The sequence below is a fragment of the Zonotrichia albicollis genome, chromosome Z (assembly GCF_047830755.1).
Source record: "Zonotrichia albicollis isolate bZonAlb1 chromosome Z, bZonAlb1.hap1, whole genome shotgun sequence".
In the NCBI taxonomy this organism is placed as follows: Eukaryota; Metazoa; Chordata; class Aves; order Passeriformes; family Passerellidae; genus Zonotrichia; species Zonotrichia albicollis.
In genome coordinates, this window is record NC_133860.1 from 62,799,584 (window position 1) to 62,812,775 (window position 13,192).

General features: G+C 38.0%; 1 protein-coding gene across 5 annotated transcripts in view; it reads right to left on the minus strand.

The window, feature by feature from the left end:
* HOOK3 (hook microtubule tethering protein 3) overlaps window positions 1-13,192 on the minus strand; it is a 91,043-nt gene that overhangs the window by 18,908 nt on the left and 58,943 nt on the right. For 3 of the 5 annotated variants that reach the window (XM_026792904.2, XM_026792903.2, XM_074532616.1), the window contains 6 exons: window positions 10,451-10,591; window positions 8,134-8,221; window positions 3,826-3,903; window positions 3,089-3,123; window positions 2,210-2,292; window positions 769-869 (listed from right to left, as the gene is read on the minus strand). In XM_026792904.2, the coding sequence (XP_026648705.1) occupies window positions 769-869; window positions 2,210-2,292; window positions 3,089-3,123; window positions 3,826-3,903; window positions 8,134-8,221; window positions 10,451-10,591 (526 nt within the window). The remainder of the gene's footprint in view (window positions 1-768; window positions 870-2,209; window positions 2,293-3,088; window positions 3,124-3,825; window positions 3,904-8,133; window positions 8,222-10,450; window positions 10,592-13,192) is intronic. The other 2 variants (XM_005486245.4, XM_014266483.3) reach the window with 1 other exon arrangement.

The window sequence follows — 13,192 nt, forward strand, 5'->3', positions numbered from 1 at the left end:
GATGATGACAAAAAGTTAACCTAAGTAATTAATGTGACTGTCCTATAAAACACCGTTTAGTAAAACTGTACATACAAATATACAAATCTTACTGAAAAGGGAATTGCTGTCTTTCAGTGGAATATACTCTAAGACAACAACAGCCAATATAAAAGGTGAGGGCAGGGGGGACAGAAGAAATTTTTTTAGACTTCCTGAGACATTTCACAAGAAATCATTCAGGAAACTCCAAATAAGTAAAGTAAGAAAGCAAAGTTTTGGCAAATTAGGAACCTACTTACAGATTCCAATGTAATGGAATGCGTTTAAAGACACTGATATGCTTTTAAGATACTCAAAATAACAAAGTATAGTAAGAGAAGAAATGGGACTAGGAGTAAGACCACAGTATTGCCATTTCAAAGCTAGCAGTACACCCCTATCCCCAACACTTAAATATTAGTCACCTTCTTGACAGAAGCATATATTAAGCAATAAAGGCAAAAGAGAATGCTGAACAACATCAGAGAAATCTAACAACTACTGAAGGCAATTCAGTCAAAAAGATGACTTTACTGCAAAAAAGCATCAATAAAAGAGTCTCAAAAATGGGGTAATCTTTTGCAGAATTTATCCATATTAAATACTAAAACAATAAGATGACAATCAATGGAGCTTCCTTCTCTTTAACTTATTAGTGTGTATACAGATAACTACTTCATTTTTATTCCTACACAGTGGACACATAATACAGTCTCAGTCAGACAGGTGTGGAACATATCAACTTACACTCTTGGCCTTTTCCAAATATTTTTTGTATCGTTCTTCCATTTGTTTCATTTCCTCCTCCTTTTTCCGTAGAGCTTCTTGCAATTCCTCAATTTTAAGTGCTTTATGTCAGGAGATGCACACATTGGAAAATAACATCAGTTTATTACGCATATTTTTATATTTTACAACAGACACTTAAGACACAGCTAAAACATATTTTAGTTAAGAAAAGCTGACAAGAAATCTGATGTGGCAGGTATCACAGATTTAACTACTGTATGGCTCTAACACATTAAAATATGTACTCCTATAAAACCTCATAAAATAGAATTTTTGGGATATAATTTTGCTTTCAAAAATTCTCCCAAATAAAGAGAAATGGAATAATAAAGCAATCACATCACTGAACACATTTAGAAAATGGGTTTACTGATGACTTACAGCTACTATAATATCTTAGCATGTATTACAGGCAAATACGATTTTTTTTGTTTTATGGAAGTGGAATAATTCCTAAAGGCAATTCTAAGAGGCACAACTCCTGCTTAAATCTACGAAATTGTAACATGGAAATACTAAATATAATTTTCTCCTCATATTTTCTTAAGCAGCAGTTGAGACCAGTAGGACAATTTAATTGCACAGATTTTTCCTTTGTTGGTATAAGAATATGTCAAGCCACTATTACTTCTACATCTTCTATACAACTTCTCAGATCTCAGAAAACAACATGATATTTTTCTATTTTTTGCTCCATCTCACTATGAATAAAATAATTTTACCACAAACCAGAAAAGCTGCAATTGGTTACAATCTCTTGCCTTATTCTTGAATAACTAGTCTTTTGAAAAATCCAGACTACCTCCCTCATTACTGTTCTGGAAAAAACATAGTAATAATGTGCTAAAAAAACATCTAGATGCTGGGTTCTGAATACCCTCTGAGCAATATGATACATATCTTACATCCTTTGATCAGTAACGGAAAATTTGCTCAAATTACAACACGTTTTTGAAAACACATTGAAGGAATATACATTGGAAGTAAAAGTGAGTCAGTGACAACAGCAAGGATCTTCTAAATTAGAGTCTTATGAGACATGACAATTCTGGACAGCTGAGGTTCAATGGCAGTGAGCTGGTATTTCCACAGCCAATGCCACTGGGGTTTGGGACTAGATGATCTTTAGGGTTTGTTCTAACCTCTTTAAGGCTCATTCTAACCTCATTCTACAATTCTATGATTTCTTACTATAGTGTTTCTAAAATGTGACTCCCATGCATTTCATGTGTTAAAAGCATCTTTTTGGTCATCCTAGTTTCCAGAGAAATTTAACATGTCACTTCCATTAAAAAAGTACATTTTTGCTTACCTGACACCTTCTTTAGGCATTATAATTAAAGATGTTGCACCTGAAATAATTTACAAAGAAAAGAAATGGACTGCACAGGTAACTCACAACTGTTGTTGCATCTTGGTTCCAAATCTTCAATGATAGCTCGTTTCTTCTGTAGCTCATTGTTGGCTTCGTGGAGCTTCTCTCTGTTACAAACCACAGAAGCACATATTGTTTCCCCAGCAGTATTACTGTGCTTGAAATGAGCGCTAAGCAGAACAGAAAATCCTCAGCGAGAGATTATTTCTATAGACATGACAGATTTTTTTTTTCTACAGAGCATGAAGACAAGTGACAATATTACTGTAGAAATACTTGTTAGTTAGGATGAAAAACATTGTTCTGTATGGATAACTGCAACAGCAAACAATTTCTTTGTCAATAACTGTACTTAATATAGAACTTAGAGTTAATTGTACAATGAAAGCCTAAAATGAATACTCATAACTGGTATTACATTGAGGAAAGAATGGCTAAACCCAAAAGCAACAGAAACTTTTTTTTGCAAGACAGTCAAAAAGCAAATATTCTTTTAGGGAAGTAAAAGATTTGCAAAAATAGCACAATAAAATGGCAGCACTTTCTAAAGTATTACTTCTATGACATAATGTATAATAAATAGTAAACAAACTAATTTTGTTCATATTAACATGCTTCCCTCAGAAAAAAATTACTTTGTTCTCTTGAGCAAAGATTTGCACAATGTTAAGCAAAGTTTTCTACCTAACACAAGATGATGGTTCCCTCATTGCTCTTAATTTTGCAATGGTTTTCTATGGAAAAAATTAGAATCTGAACAGCAGATTCCCAAATATTCCTGTGTTATCTAATCTCTCTTAGTTGCATATTTTCCAGATCCATCACAAATGACTGCCTTCCTCACTATATAGAAAAACACATAATTTCAAACTGTAAACAAAATAGAGAAACAAAAATACTTACAGATGTTCTTCAAGTTTCTTCTTCAGAAGAACTGACTAAAACAGAAAGTTAAATGTTTTATTTTAATATACTGTGAAGCTTTAATGTATTTTTAAAATTATTTTAAAACATGCAATTTTGACATTCCAACCAAAATCCAACTTTTAAACTTCAGTTTTAAATCACAACTGTAAAGCATCTGTAATACCTTTCTCTTCACAGCTGTGTGACTTTAGTAAAATTAGAACCCTTCAGAACTTTACAATTATTTTCCCAGGAACTAGATCAATAAAAGTAAAATCCATAAATGACAGTATTGGAAGGCAGTTGTTATAATTTGTTCAGTACTTTGTATTGGAAAGTGCAGCAAAATTTGCAAGGAAAGCTGTTCTACCAATATTGCATTGCAACTTGCATGAAGTCATGTAGCAAATTAGTTGAAATAAATTCCCATCCCCACAGAAACTAGAAGGAGTAGAGTATTTCTAACTGCAGTGTAGCAAAAATGTCACCTTTTTTGTGTTTCTTATCTTTATTGATTACAGACACATAAAAATCACCACACAACTTACAGTGTTCCACTTCCTGGTTAAATCACAGTTAGGTAAGCTCCTTGAATAAAAACTTTGGAACTAACTTTTAAACTTTAAACTCACTTCATACATAGTGAGTATTTTTCAAAAGGAAAAAAAAAAACCCAACTCAATAAATGTTTATGAACTGAAAGTAGTGTTAAGTAAATAGAAAGCCATACTCACAATAGCCTTGAGCAGAAGCCCATGCCAAGAAACAGAGATGACATTAGTATAAAGCAAAACAGCAGCCAACAGAAGAAACTATTTAGAAAGTCATGAACAGAAAAAGTTAAAGCTATGCATTTTCACGCATGTGCAATTTCCTCCTCTGTTCTCATGAGCAATTCTCATCTTGTAACATTTTCTAAAGCATGGCACTAAACCCAAAAATATAAAAAGAATAAAGAAGCACATTTACAAATCATTGTGTTTAAATCAGAATTCCAAAGGAAAGCAACTTCTATTTAGGAAAGTAATTTTAAAACAAAAATCATATAACTAAGAAAACCAAGGAAAATAGCCAGTCTGTTGGGCTACTAGAATTAAGAGATGGCAGGTGTTTTTGTGATGTGATGCTAAATTGTGTTATTGCCACACTGATTGAATACAAAGCAAATGTAGAATATTTAAATCTGCAACTGCCTTTTTAATTTGTGTTTATACACTATTAATCACATGGAAGGGTTAGGACATGACTGATGGTCCACAACACCATCAAAATACAAGACAAAATAATCAACAAAATTACTTCATTGTTTTTTCTCCAATGTTCTTTCTACAAAGATTTAGTCACCTTGCTAACAGAAAAAATTACTGTGTGCACTCAAAAAGCTTTTTACTTTGGTTATACTTCAAAATATTGTCTTTGATCACATTCCTGGGGCACATTTTTACATTATTACAAGAGATTTTCTTATTGCATGACAAGAAAGGTGGGGAGCCATAAGAACAAGTCAACACAGCTCTACTGATTTCACAGTCAGAAATTTGCAGCAGCTAAAGATCTGCAGGTTTCGACCACTGACTTTTTTCTTTTTTGCAGTACCCTGAACAGCTGCAGCAACACTACCCTTTATGTAACCAAAAATATTTGCATGCATCTTTATCAGTCACAAATCATTTGAACTGTCCCGATCACTTGTACCTGATAATTTAGGGGACTACCGGCTGCCTGGGAAGGGGAAAAACCTGGAAGCAGTGACCATTTCCCTAAGATAACAAAATCAAAATTGAACTCAACTTTTTTTTTGCATCCTTTTATTGCACTTGGGTTTATCTTGAAACAGACACAACTAGTACTCAACACTGATTCCCCATGTGTATTATTTACCTAGTATCTGCACTGCTGAGGGGGTAACCTCTCTCCCAGCTATACAGATCATGTTTTCATACGCAAGAAACTAATTGTGATAAACAGCCCAAACAATTAAAAGAAGTAGAAATGAGTTTACCCACATTAAATTACCCAAGACACATGATTAAGAAAGAGACTAAAACACTCAATGTGCCATTCTAGGTACCCAAAGACCCTGTATATACTTGGCAGATAAAGTCAGACAGATCACTCTAAAAATGGGCAAAGACTACTTCTGAGATTTTTGCAGTATCAAAAGTAAGCTTTAAAGACTGATAAAAATCTAAAAGGGTAATTGCTATAATTTTTGCTCTCTCACAGGAAGACAAGTCTCCTGAACACTACAGAAAGAGAAGTCTTTTTGCTTGAAGTTCCTTTAATGCTTAAACAAACCAAAGGAACAAGTCTGTCCTATTTTTCAGGGCAAAATTTGGTTTAATTTTAGATGTTAAAGTTAGGGGCAGATGGTTATGTTCCGGCCTGAGGTTAAGCTACCTTAGCAGGGTGTGGGTCATCACGTCAGAAGACTACTGGATGAGATCAGTAACAATATGAGGCGCTGAAAGTCACAAAACAACACCATGATGCATGGTCAGATTTTCAAGAATGCTGAGAGTAATGACAGAATGGTTTGGGTTGGAATGGACTTTTAAGGGTCACACAGTCCAACCCCTTCAAGAAGCAGGGACTCCCTCAACTAGATCAGGTTGCTCAATGCCCTGTCCAACCTCGCCTTGAATATTCCATGGATGGGTCATCCACAGCTTCCCTGGGTAACTTGTTCCAGGGTCTCACCAAATGAAAAAGTGACTGAACCTCATGGCTAACTGAAGAGGCAACAGAATTCTAGGGACCTTTTAGGGAGGTGTTTATCAGTAACAGCATGTAAGGCCAAGACTGCATATGTTACATTATAAAAAACATTAGGTGTGGGATGGATTTAACAAGTGGTTCAGAAATAACTAAAGGCAGGGTGTGTATATAGGAAGGGATTAGGGCAGAGAACAGGAGAATGAGGATGATAAAAGACAGTGATAAGACATGCAAATTATGTAGTCAAAGCTGTTCAGATAACTGTTGAGTAGTCCCACATGACTACTACATTCTGGGGGACAATAAATCAAACCTATTCTGAGCACACCAGACACATCTGAGTTGATTCTGTAGTCTGAAAGATGCGGGTACGGAGGCCTTTGCCTGGCTAGCAGGGTAACACTCCAAATGGACTAATTATGCATCCCAGATGGGTGGGAATGAACAGAATGTGCCAGTGCCCATTACAGGCTCAATGGCACACAGCTGTTTTCCACTGCACTTCAGTACAAAATCAAAGCTGTTTGCCCTTGTGGACCTTGGCACAGAGCATGTAACACTACAAGGACACTTGCCTGGGTTACGACACTACCTCTACCCCTTTTTGGGCATGTCTAAAAATAACTTCAGCTTTAAAACGAAACAAAACTTTAAAAAACCAAACTAAACCAACAAACAAACAAAAAACCCCAACAAACTGAGCTCTCACCATACATTTCAGGACTGAATTAAAATGAATTGTCAGGACTGAGCACATTTCCAGTATAAGTACATAAAAATATGAACCTCAGTGTAATTTTGCATAAAAATAGCAAAAACCAGAGGAAAAGAGCTGAAAATTATGTACTGGTAAACTGTATGCTATGTCTCTCCTACTGCTTTTTCTTATGTTTCTGAAGAATCACTCTTTTTGTATGCCTATCCTACAGATAACTCAGGTAGTCTCAGCCCAAATTCAACCCACTAGAGCAGCTGGGTTTAACTTCTGATGTTTGCTCTGCTTTACAAGGGAGATTGCATGAGGAGACCACAATGGTTCTTGCATCTTCAATATTTCCCTGACTCTACACTCACCCTTTTACTTCCTTAAGAGTAAATTAATTCTACAGATTGAACTCAGCAAAACATGCCATGGGATCACCATGCTATGGTCAGACCAACACAGAAGCCATGTGTGCAGACACCCTAAATTACTGACCCAACCGGAGCCTCTAAAGGGACAAAATTTAAATTGCTGCAAATAAAGCTGAATACAACTTGACAGAGATAATTTACAATACTCAGTATCTGAGAATAATTCTTTCATATTTGTGTTCACCCTGAAAAGATTTTGGCCAATAATCAAGACAACAAAGAATATCTCAGACTAGACCTATTTTAATGTGCATTCTAAAACACATTGTAAGTTACTCAGGAAAATAATCTTGATGAAAATCAACTAGATGTTTAACATTCATATAGTTTATTCTGAAAATTTAAAGGGTAAACTAAATTTAACATACTCTTAAATTTAAATTTACATAAGCATCTAATAAAAAAACCTTTCACTAGTTTATATAAATTAGTTAAAACAAACCCACAAAAACAGAAAGCAGCACACTACAGTTTGTTGCCAGTTAGCAACATGATACACTGAGATTGTGAGCATACACTATGCAAGTACAGTCCAAAAAATTGCTGCTTTCAATAAAGTTATAGAGCTTCCTTTTTGAAATACAGGAGATAAACAATTTTTTAGTGGAAGACTGAAAGCTGTTTTCCATGCTAACTCAGCTACAATGTGTATTCTTACATTTAAAATACAGTTAATCCTGTATACAGAAACAGGAAAAGCTGCATTGTGTTGAGGGCCTAATTATTTGACTTCTTTTTTAGTTTTGGACTGTCTGGCTCTTTTCATTCTGAGATTACATTTACAGGAAGAACTACGGACCTTTCAGTGGCTGGAAAGGCCTTTCATTAAGAAAACTAAACCCAAAACAACTTCAGATGTTTTATTCATGAAGAATCAACATTTTCTCAATTCCCTGCAAAGATCTCTATTCTAATTAAATAATTTAAATGCTGAGTTTTCTATTGCAACAGACACAATTATTCAAATTAAACATGCATGACACCTTCTCTACATAGGATGGTTTTTTCTTCTAGACAATTGTCTTACATCCTAGTTAGAGAAGCACAATTTATTGGTAAGACCATACATATGCAAAACTACTAGAAATCTCAGTTTGTATAATTCTTTTACTTTTTTTTTTTTACAAAAAGGTGAAAGTTTCAAATATGGCAACTAATTGAATGTAAGTTTGATGTACATTTCTACTTACATCTTCAGCTTTTGAACCTTGATCCTGCAAAGATTTTTGTAGTTCTTCAACCTGGGACTGTACTTCCAGAAGCCTCTGATTTACCAATCTAGGAAAGAGACATAATTTCTTTTTCAGAAAAAAAACCAAACTGCAATAGGCAGTCTCAGATTTTTATCAATTTTTAGTGTCTAGTGTTTTCAGATCATCTATACAAAAAAATGCAATACTATAAATTATTCACAAGAAAATTACAACAGGAGTTAAGAACTTACAGCAGTTCCAGAGATTATAATACCCAGATGTTCATCCAGAACATTCTCATATTCCTCAAGGACAACATAAATGCATGCAGAAGTCAGTTCTATATACATGAAAGAAGACCTTTTAACAGTCAGTTTTACTGTGAGAGAGCTGCTAGCTTTTGCTTCTACACCATCACTGAAAGCTATAAACCTGTAGGTTGGAAGAGATGTCCACAGGTTGCCTAGATCCAACCTCCTCCTTAAGGCAGGTGCATTTACAGCAGATTGCTGGGAATCATATCCAGTACCAGGTTCAAGCACTTGTAAGGACAGAGGTCTAACAGTCTCTTTGGGCTTCTCTACTAGAGTTTGGACCATACTCCATATTTTGTCTGTTGCCTCTTGTCCTCCCCCTAATAATCTCTTGAGAATAGCCCAAATCTGTCTTCTTTCTACCTTCCCATCAGGCAGATGCAGTTCACAGTACTCTCATCTATGTCACCTGTCCTTTGGCCTGGACAAACCCAGTTCTCAGTTTTATCCCACCTATCACACATTACATCGTCTCTCACCTCAGCAGTATTCTGCTGCACTTCTATACATCCACATTTCTCTGGTACTGTGGAATCCAAAACTACATGCTCTGTCCAGATGTGAAAAGTATTGATCATCATTATAAGTTCTGATGAGGTGAACAATCATTTTCACAGACTGACAGCCTGCACCTCAGTGAGGACTGTCCAGATCACAGTCAACTGCAAGGTCCCCAGATAACACATCCTCCGTTGCCACCCACTTGGACCCCAGCTCTGCTGCTCCACAGCCAGGGACAGGAGTCTCATCAGTTCCTTTCTCTGGACTGTTGAGCTCCTCTGAATAACAGTTCTCCCTTTCAAAAGGACATCCCGAAGTGGTATCATTCTCAAACTTGCTAAGAGTAGCCCCTTTCACCAGTGAAGTTATCAATAAAAGTAACGAACAGTGCTGGTACTGATGACTGAGGAATTGGTTACCAGCTGGGTTTCATTTCCCTCACGATACTACTTTAGGCTCAGCTGTCTGTTCACTGTGCAATCAATTTTTTTTTTGCTCACCATTTAACTGGCCACTTATTTAGTTTATATCCAGGCATTCTGAACATAAGGATAACATGGGACACTTTAACAAAGGCTTTGCTAAAGCTAAATATCGTCCTCTCACCCTTCTTCACATACGCAATCATTTCATTGTCAAGGCAACTGGATTAGTTAGGCATGATTTGCTCTGAATAAATTCATATTGGCATTTGCTAATTACTTTTCTGTCCCTCATGCAGCTGAAAATAAATTCCACATGGACTTGCTTTGCAAAATTTCCAGAAAGCGAGCTGTGGCTGACCAATCTCAATAGTTCCTCATGCTCTTTTTGTTGTCCTTCTTGAAGGTGAGTGCAGTATTTACCTTTTCTCAGGCATCAGGCACCTCCCCCAGTTGAAGGGGAAGACTGGGGAAGATTAGATAAGTAACAGATTCAGATTCAAATCTTAGTTACAAAGCAGCTTCACATCACTATCAGCCAAATACTGTGGCCTGCTCTGATGCACTCTGTCTGGTCTCACAGATGTCTCTGTGCTGACTGGTTCAATCAGCAGGGTCAGCTAGAGAAGGCTGCCAAGGAATATGTCCTGTTGAGTTTTAAATATCTACAAGGACGGAGACAACCTCTCTGGGCTACATACTCCAGTGTCCTGCAGCCCTCACAGTGAAAAAAAAAAGGTATATTCTCACATTCAGATGAAATATAATGTGTTTTAAGCTCTGCTCACATCCTCTTGCCATGTTACTGAGTGTTACTGACAAGCGTCTATCTCCACCTTCTTTAAACCTTCCTATCAGATACTTTGATAAGATACATTGATAAGATCTAACCTAAGCCTTCTCTTTTCCAGGCTACATAGTCTCTATCCCTCAGACTTTACTCATACAAAAGACTCTACAGTCCTATAATAACATCCTTGGGGCCTTTCACAGGACTGATTCCATTAAATCCATATCTTTCTTCTCCTGCAGATGCCTGTAGGAAGGTCAACTGAAGCAGAGGACAAAATTTCTTACCTGTTTTCTGTCTCCAGTTCATTCTTCCTTAAGTTTGCATCATCAAGAAGGCTCTGCAACAAGGCAATCTTCTCATTGTCAGAACCTTCTTGGTTCAATTTTAACATCTTGTTCTCATGTTGAAGGCGGATGAGTTTCTCCCTAAAGACATACAACACAATTTTTTTTAAAAAAAGGAATATCAATATCTACAACACAGAAAACATTTTACCATAGGAAGTAAAATAACAACATAAATATCATATTTTTAAGGCAGATGCTGCAACAACAATCATATCTTCAAACATCCAAATACAAACCCAACTTAAATTGTAATTGCAGAAGACATAACACAAAGAAATTACCTCAGTACTCCCATCAGATCTCAGAGTACAGCTCAACAAATATATAGGGAGAACCAAGAATGCAAAACTTAATACCAAGTGTGAAGAAAGACTGTAATCTCAGCTGCCACTAAACTACTGCATTATCCTGAGCAAGTAATTTCAAGTCTTAGTCTTTTTACACAGAATCACAGAAACTTTTGGGTTGACAAGACTCCTAAGATCATCAAGATCCAACATAAATCCAGCACTGCCAAGTCCACCAGAGAATCATGCCCCTTAAGCACCATGTCTACACATCTTTTAAATACTACCAGGGATGATGACTCAACCACTTCCCTGGGTTCAATGTTTGATAACCCCACCTGGTGAAGAAATTATTCCTAATATCCAATCTAAACCTCCCTGGCACAGCATCAGGAAAAACCACCTCATTACAACCTCCTTTCAGGTAGTTGTAGAGAATTATAAGCTCACCCCTGAGCCTCCTTTCTCCAGGATAAACAACCTCCTGCTCCTCACAGGACTTAATGCTCTAGACACTTCTCTAGCTCTACTGTCCTTCTCCGGACATGCTCCAGCCCCTTAATGTCCTTCTTGTAGTGAGAGGATGCAAAACTGGACATGAGATTTGAGGGGTGTCCTCACCAATGCCAATTACAGGGGGACAATCCCTGCCCTGGTCCTGCTGGCCCCTCTATTGCTGATACAGGCCAGGATGCCACTGGCCTTCTCGACCACCTGGGCACTCAATGGTTCATGTTCAGCTGCTGTCACCCAACACCACCAAATCCACACCAGAACAACAGGTGCCATCCACAGAGACATGGACAAACTGAAGAAGTTGGGCATAAAAACCTCATGATATTCAACAAGGCCAAGTGTAACGTCCTACACTTAGCCTATGGCAATCCCATGTATCAGCACAGGCTGGGGATGTGCTGAGGGAGAGCAGCCCTGTGAGAACTTGGGGGTGCTGGTGGGTGAGAGGCTGGACATGACCCAGCCATGGGCACTCCCAGCCCAGAGAGCCAAACGTGCCCTGGGCTGCATCCAGAGCAGCGTGGGCAGCAGGGCAGGGAGGGGATTCTGCCCCTCTGCTCTGCTCTGGGGAGAGCCCACCTGGAACCTGCATCCAGCTCTGGGCTCCCAGCACAGGAAGTATGTCAACTAATTCAAGTGAGTCCAGAGGAAGCTGCTAAGGTGATCACAGAGATGAAGCACCTCTATTAAAGCAGACAGAGAGCTGAGGCTGCAGTTGTAGATCAGACTCCAGGGATACCTTAGAGCAACTTTACAGCGCCTGAAAGGAGCCAACAACAGAGATGGAGAGAGATTTTTTTATAAGAGCGTGGAGAGACAAGACAAAGGTTAAACTGGAAAAGGGTGGTTTAGATTAGATATGAAATAGAAATTCTTTACTTTGAGGGTTTGGAGACAATGACAAAGGGAGTTCTGGATGCCCCTTACCTGGCAGTATTCCAGGCTAGGTTGGATGGAAATTTGAGCAATCTGGTGTACTGGAAGGTATCCTTGCCCATGGCACAGTAGGTGGAACAAGATTATCTTTAAGGTCCTGTCCAACCCAAGCTGTTCTATGACTCGACAATTACTACCCACTGTGCATCTTTTCAGCCACTCTTCTCCAAGCCTGCAGCACTATACACATTGTTGTGATGCAAGGGCAGGACTTTGGCCATGCTGAACTTCATACAACTATCCTCTGTCCACTGATACAACCTGTTCAGATTCCTCTGCAGTGCCTTTCAACCCTCCAGAAGATCAACACTGTCCTGAGTAACTCAAAATGTTATTGTATTCCATGTCTATCTGTGACCAAAATTGTTCCTCTCCTTCTGCAGCTGGAAAACAGAATGGTGGGGCAGGGGCTGGGAGGTTGCCCCGGGCTCTTTAAAAGTTGAAGCACTCAGGCAGAATCATTCTCGGCCCACTCTGGTGGACTCTTAATTCTTTCTTGGCCCTACTTGCTACAGTAGCAAGTAGAGATGCTCTCTTTCACAATCAAAAACTGTTTAAGAGTGAATTTTGCAACACCCATAGGCAGCCACTCCCTCAGTATCCTTCAGTGGATGCCAGCCAGGCCCATGGAATTGCAGGTGCCTTAGCGGCACAGCAGGTAGCATAGCTGTAAGTAGGCATAGCAGAGCGGTTTCCTCCTGTATTCCAGCAACTTTATTAAGTTTCTTGCATCTGTCTTCCAGATCAGTGGTGTTAGTATCAAAGACTGTGGCAATGGAGGCTTTAAATAGATCAACTTTCTCCTTATCCTTTATTGGTATGGTTCTCCCTGCAATCAATAAGGGATTGAGATTCTCCTTAACCCTCATTTAACTAAGTGGATGCATTTATAGAAACATTTTAAAATGTCTTTTATTGGCAGTAGCCAGAATAAGATCTA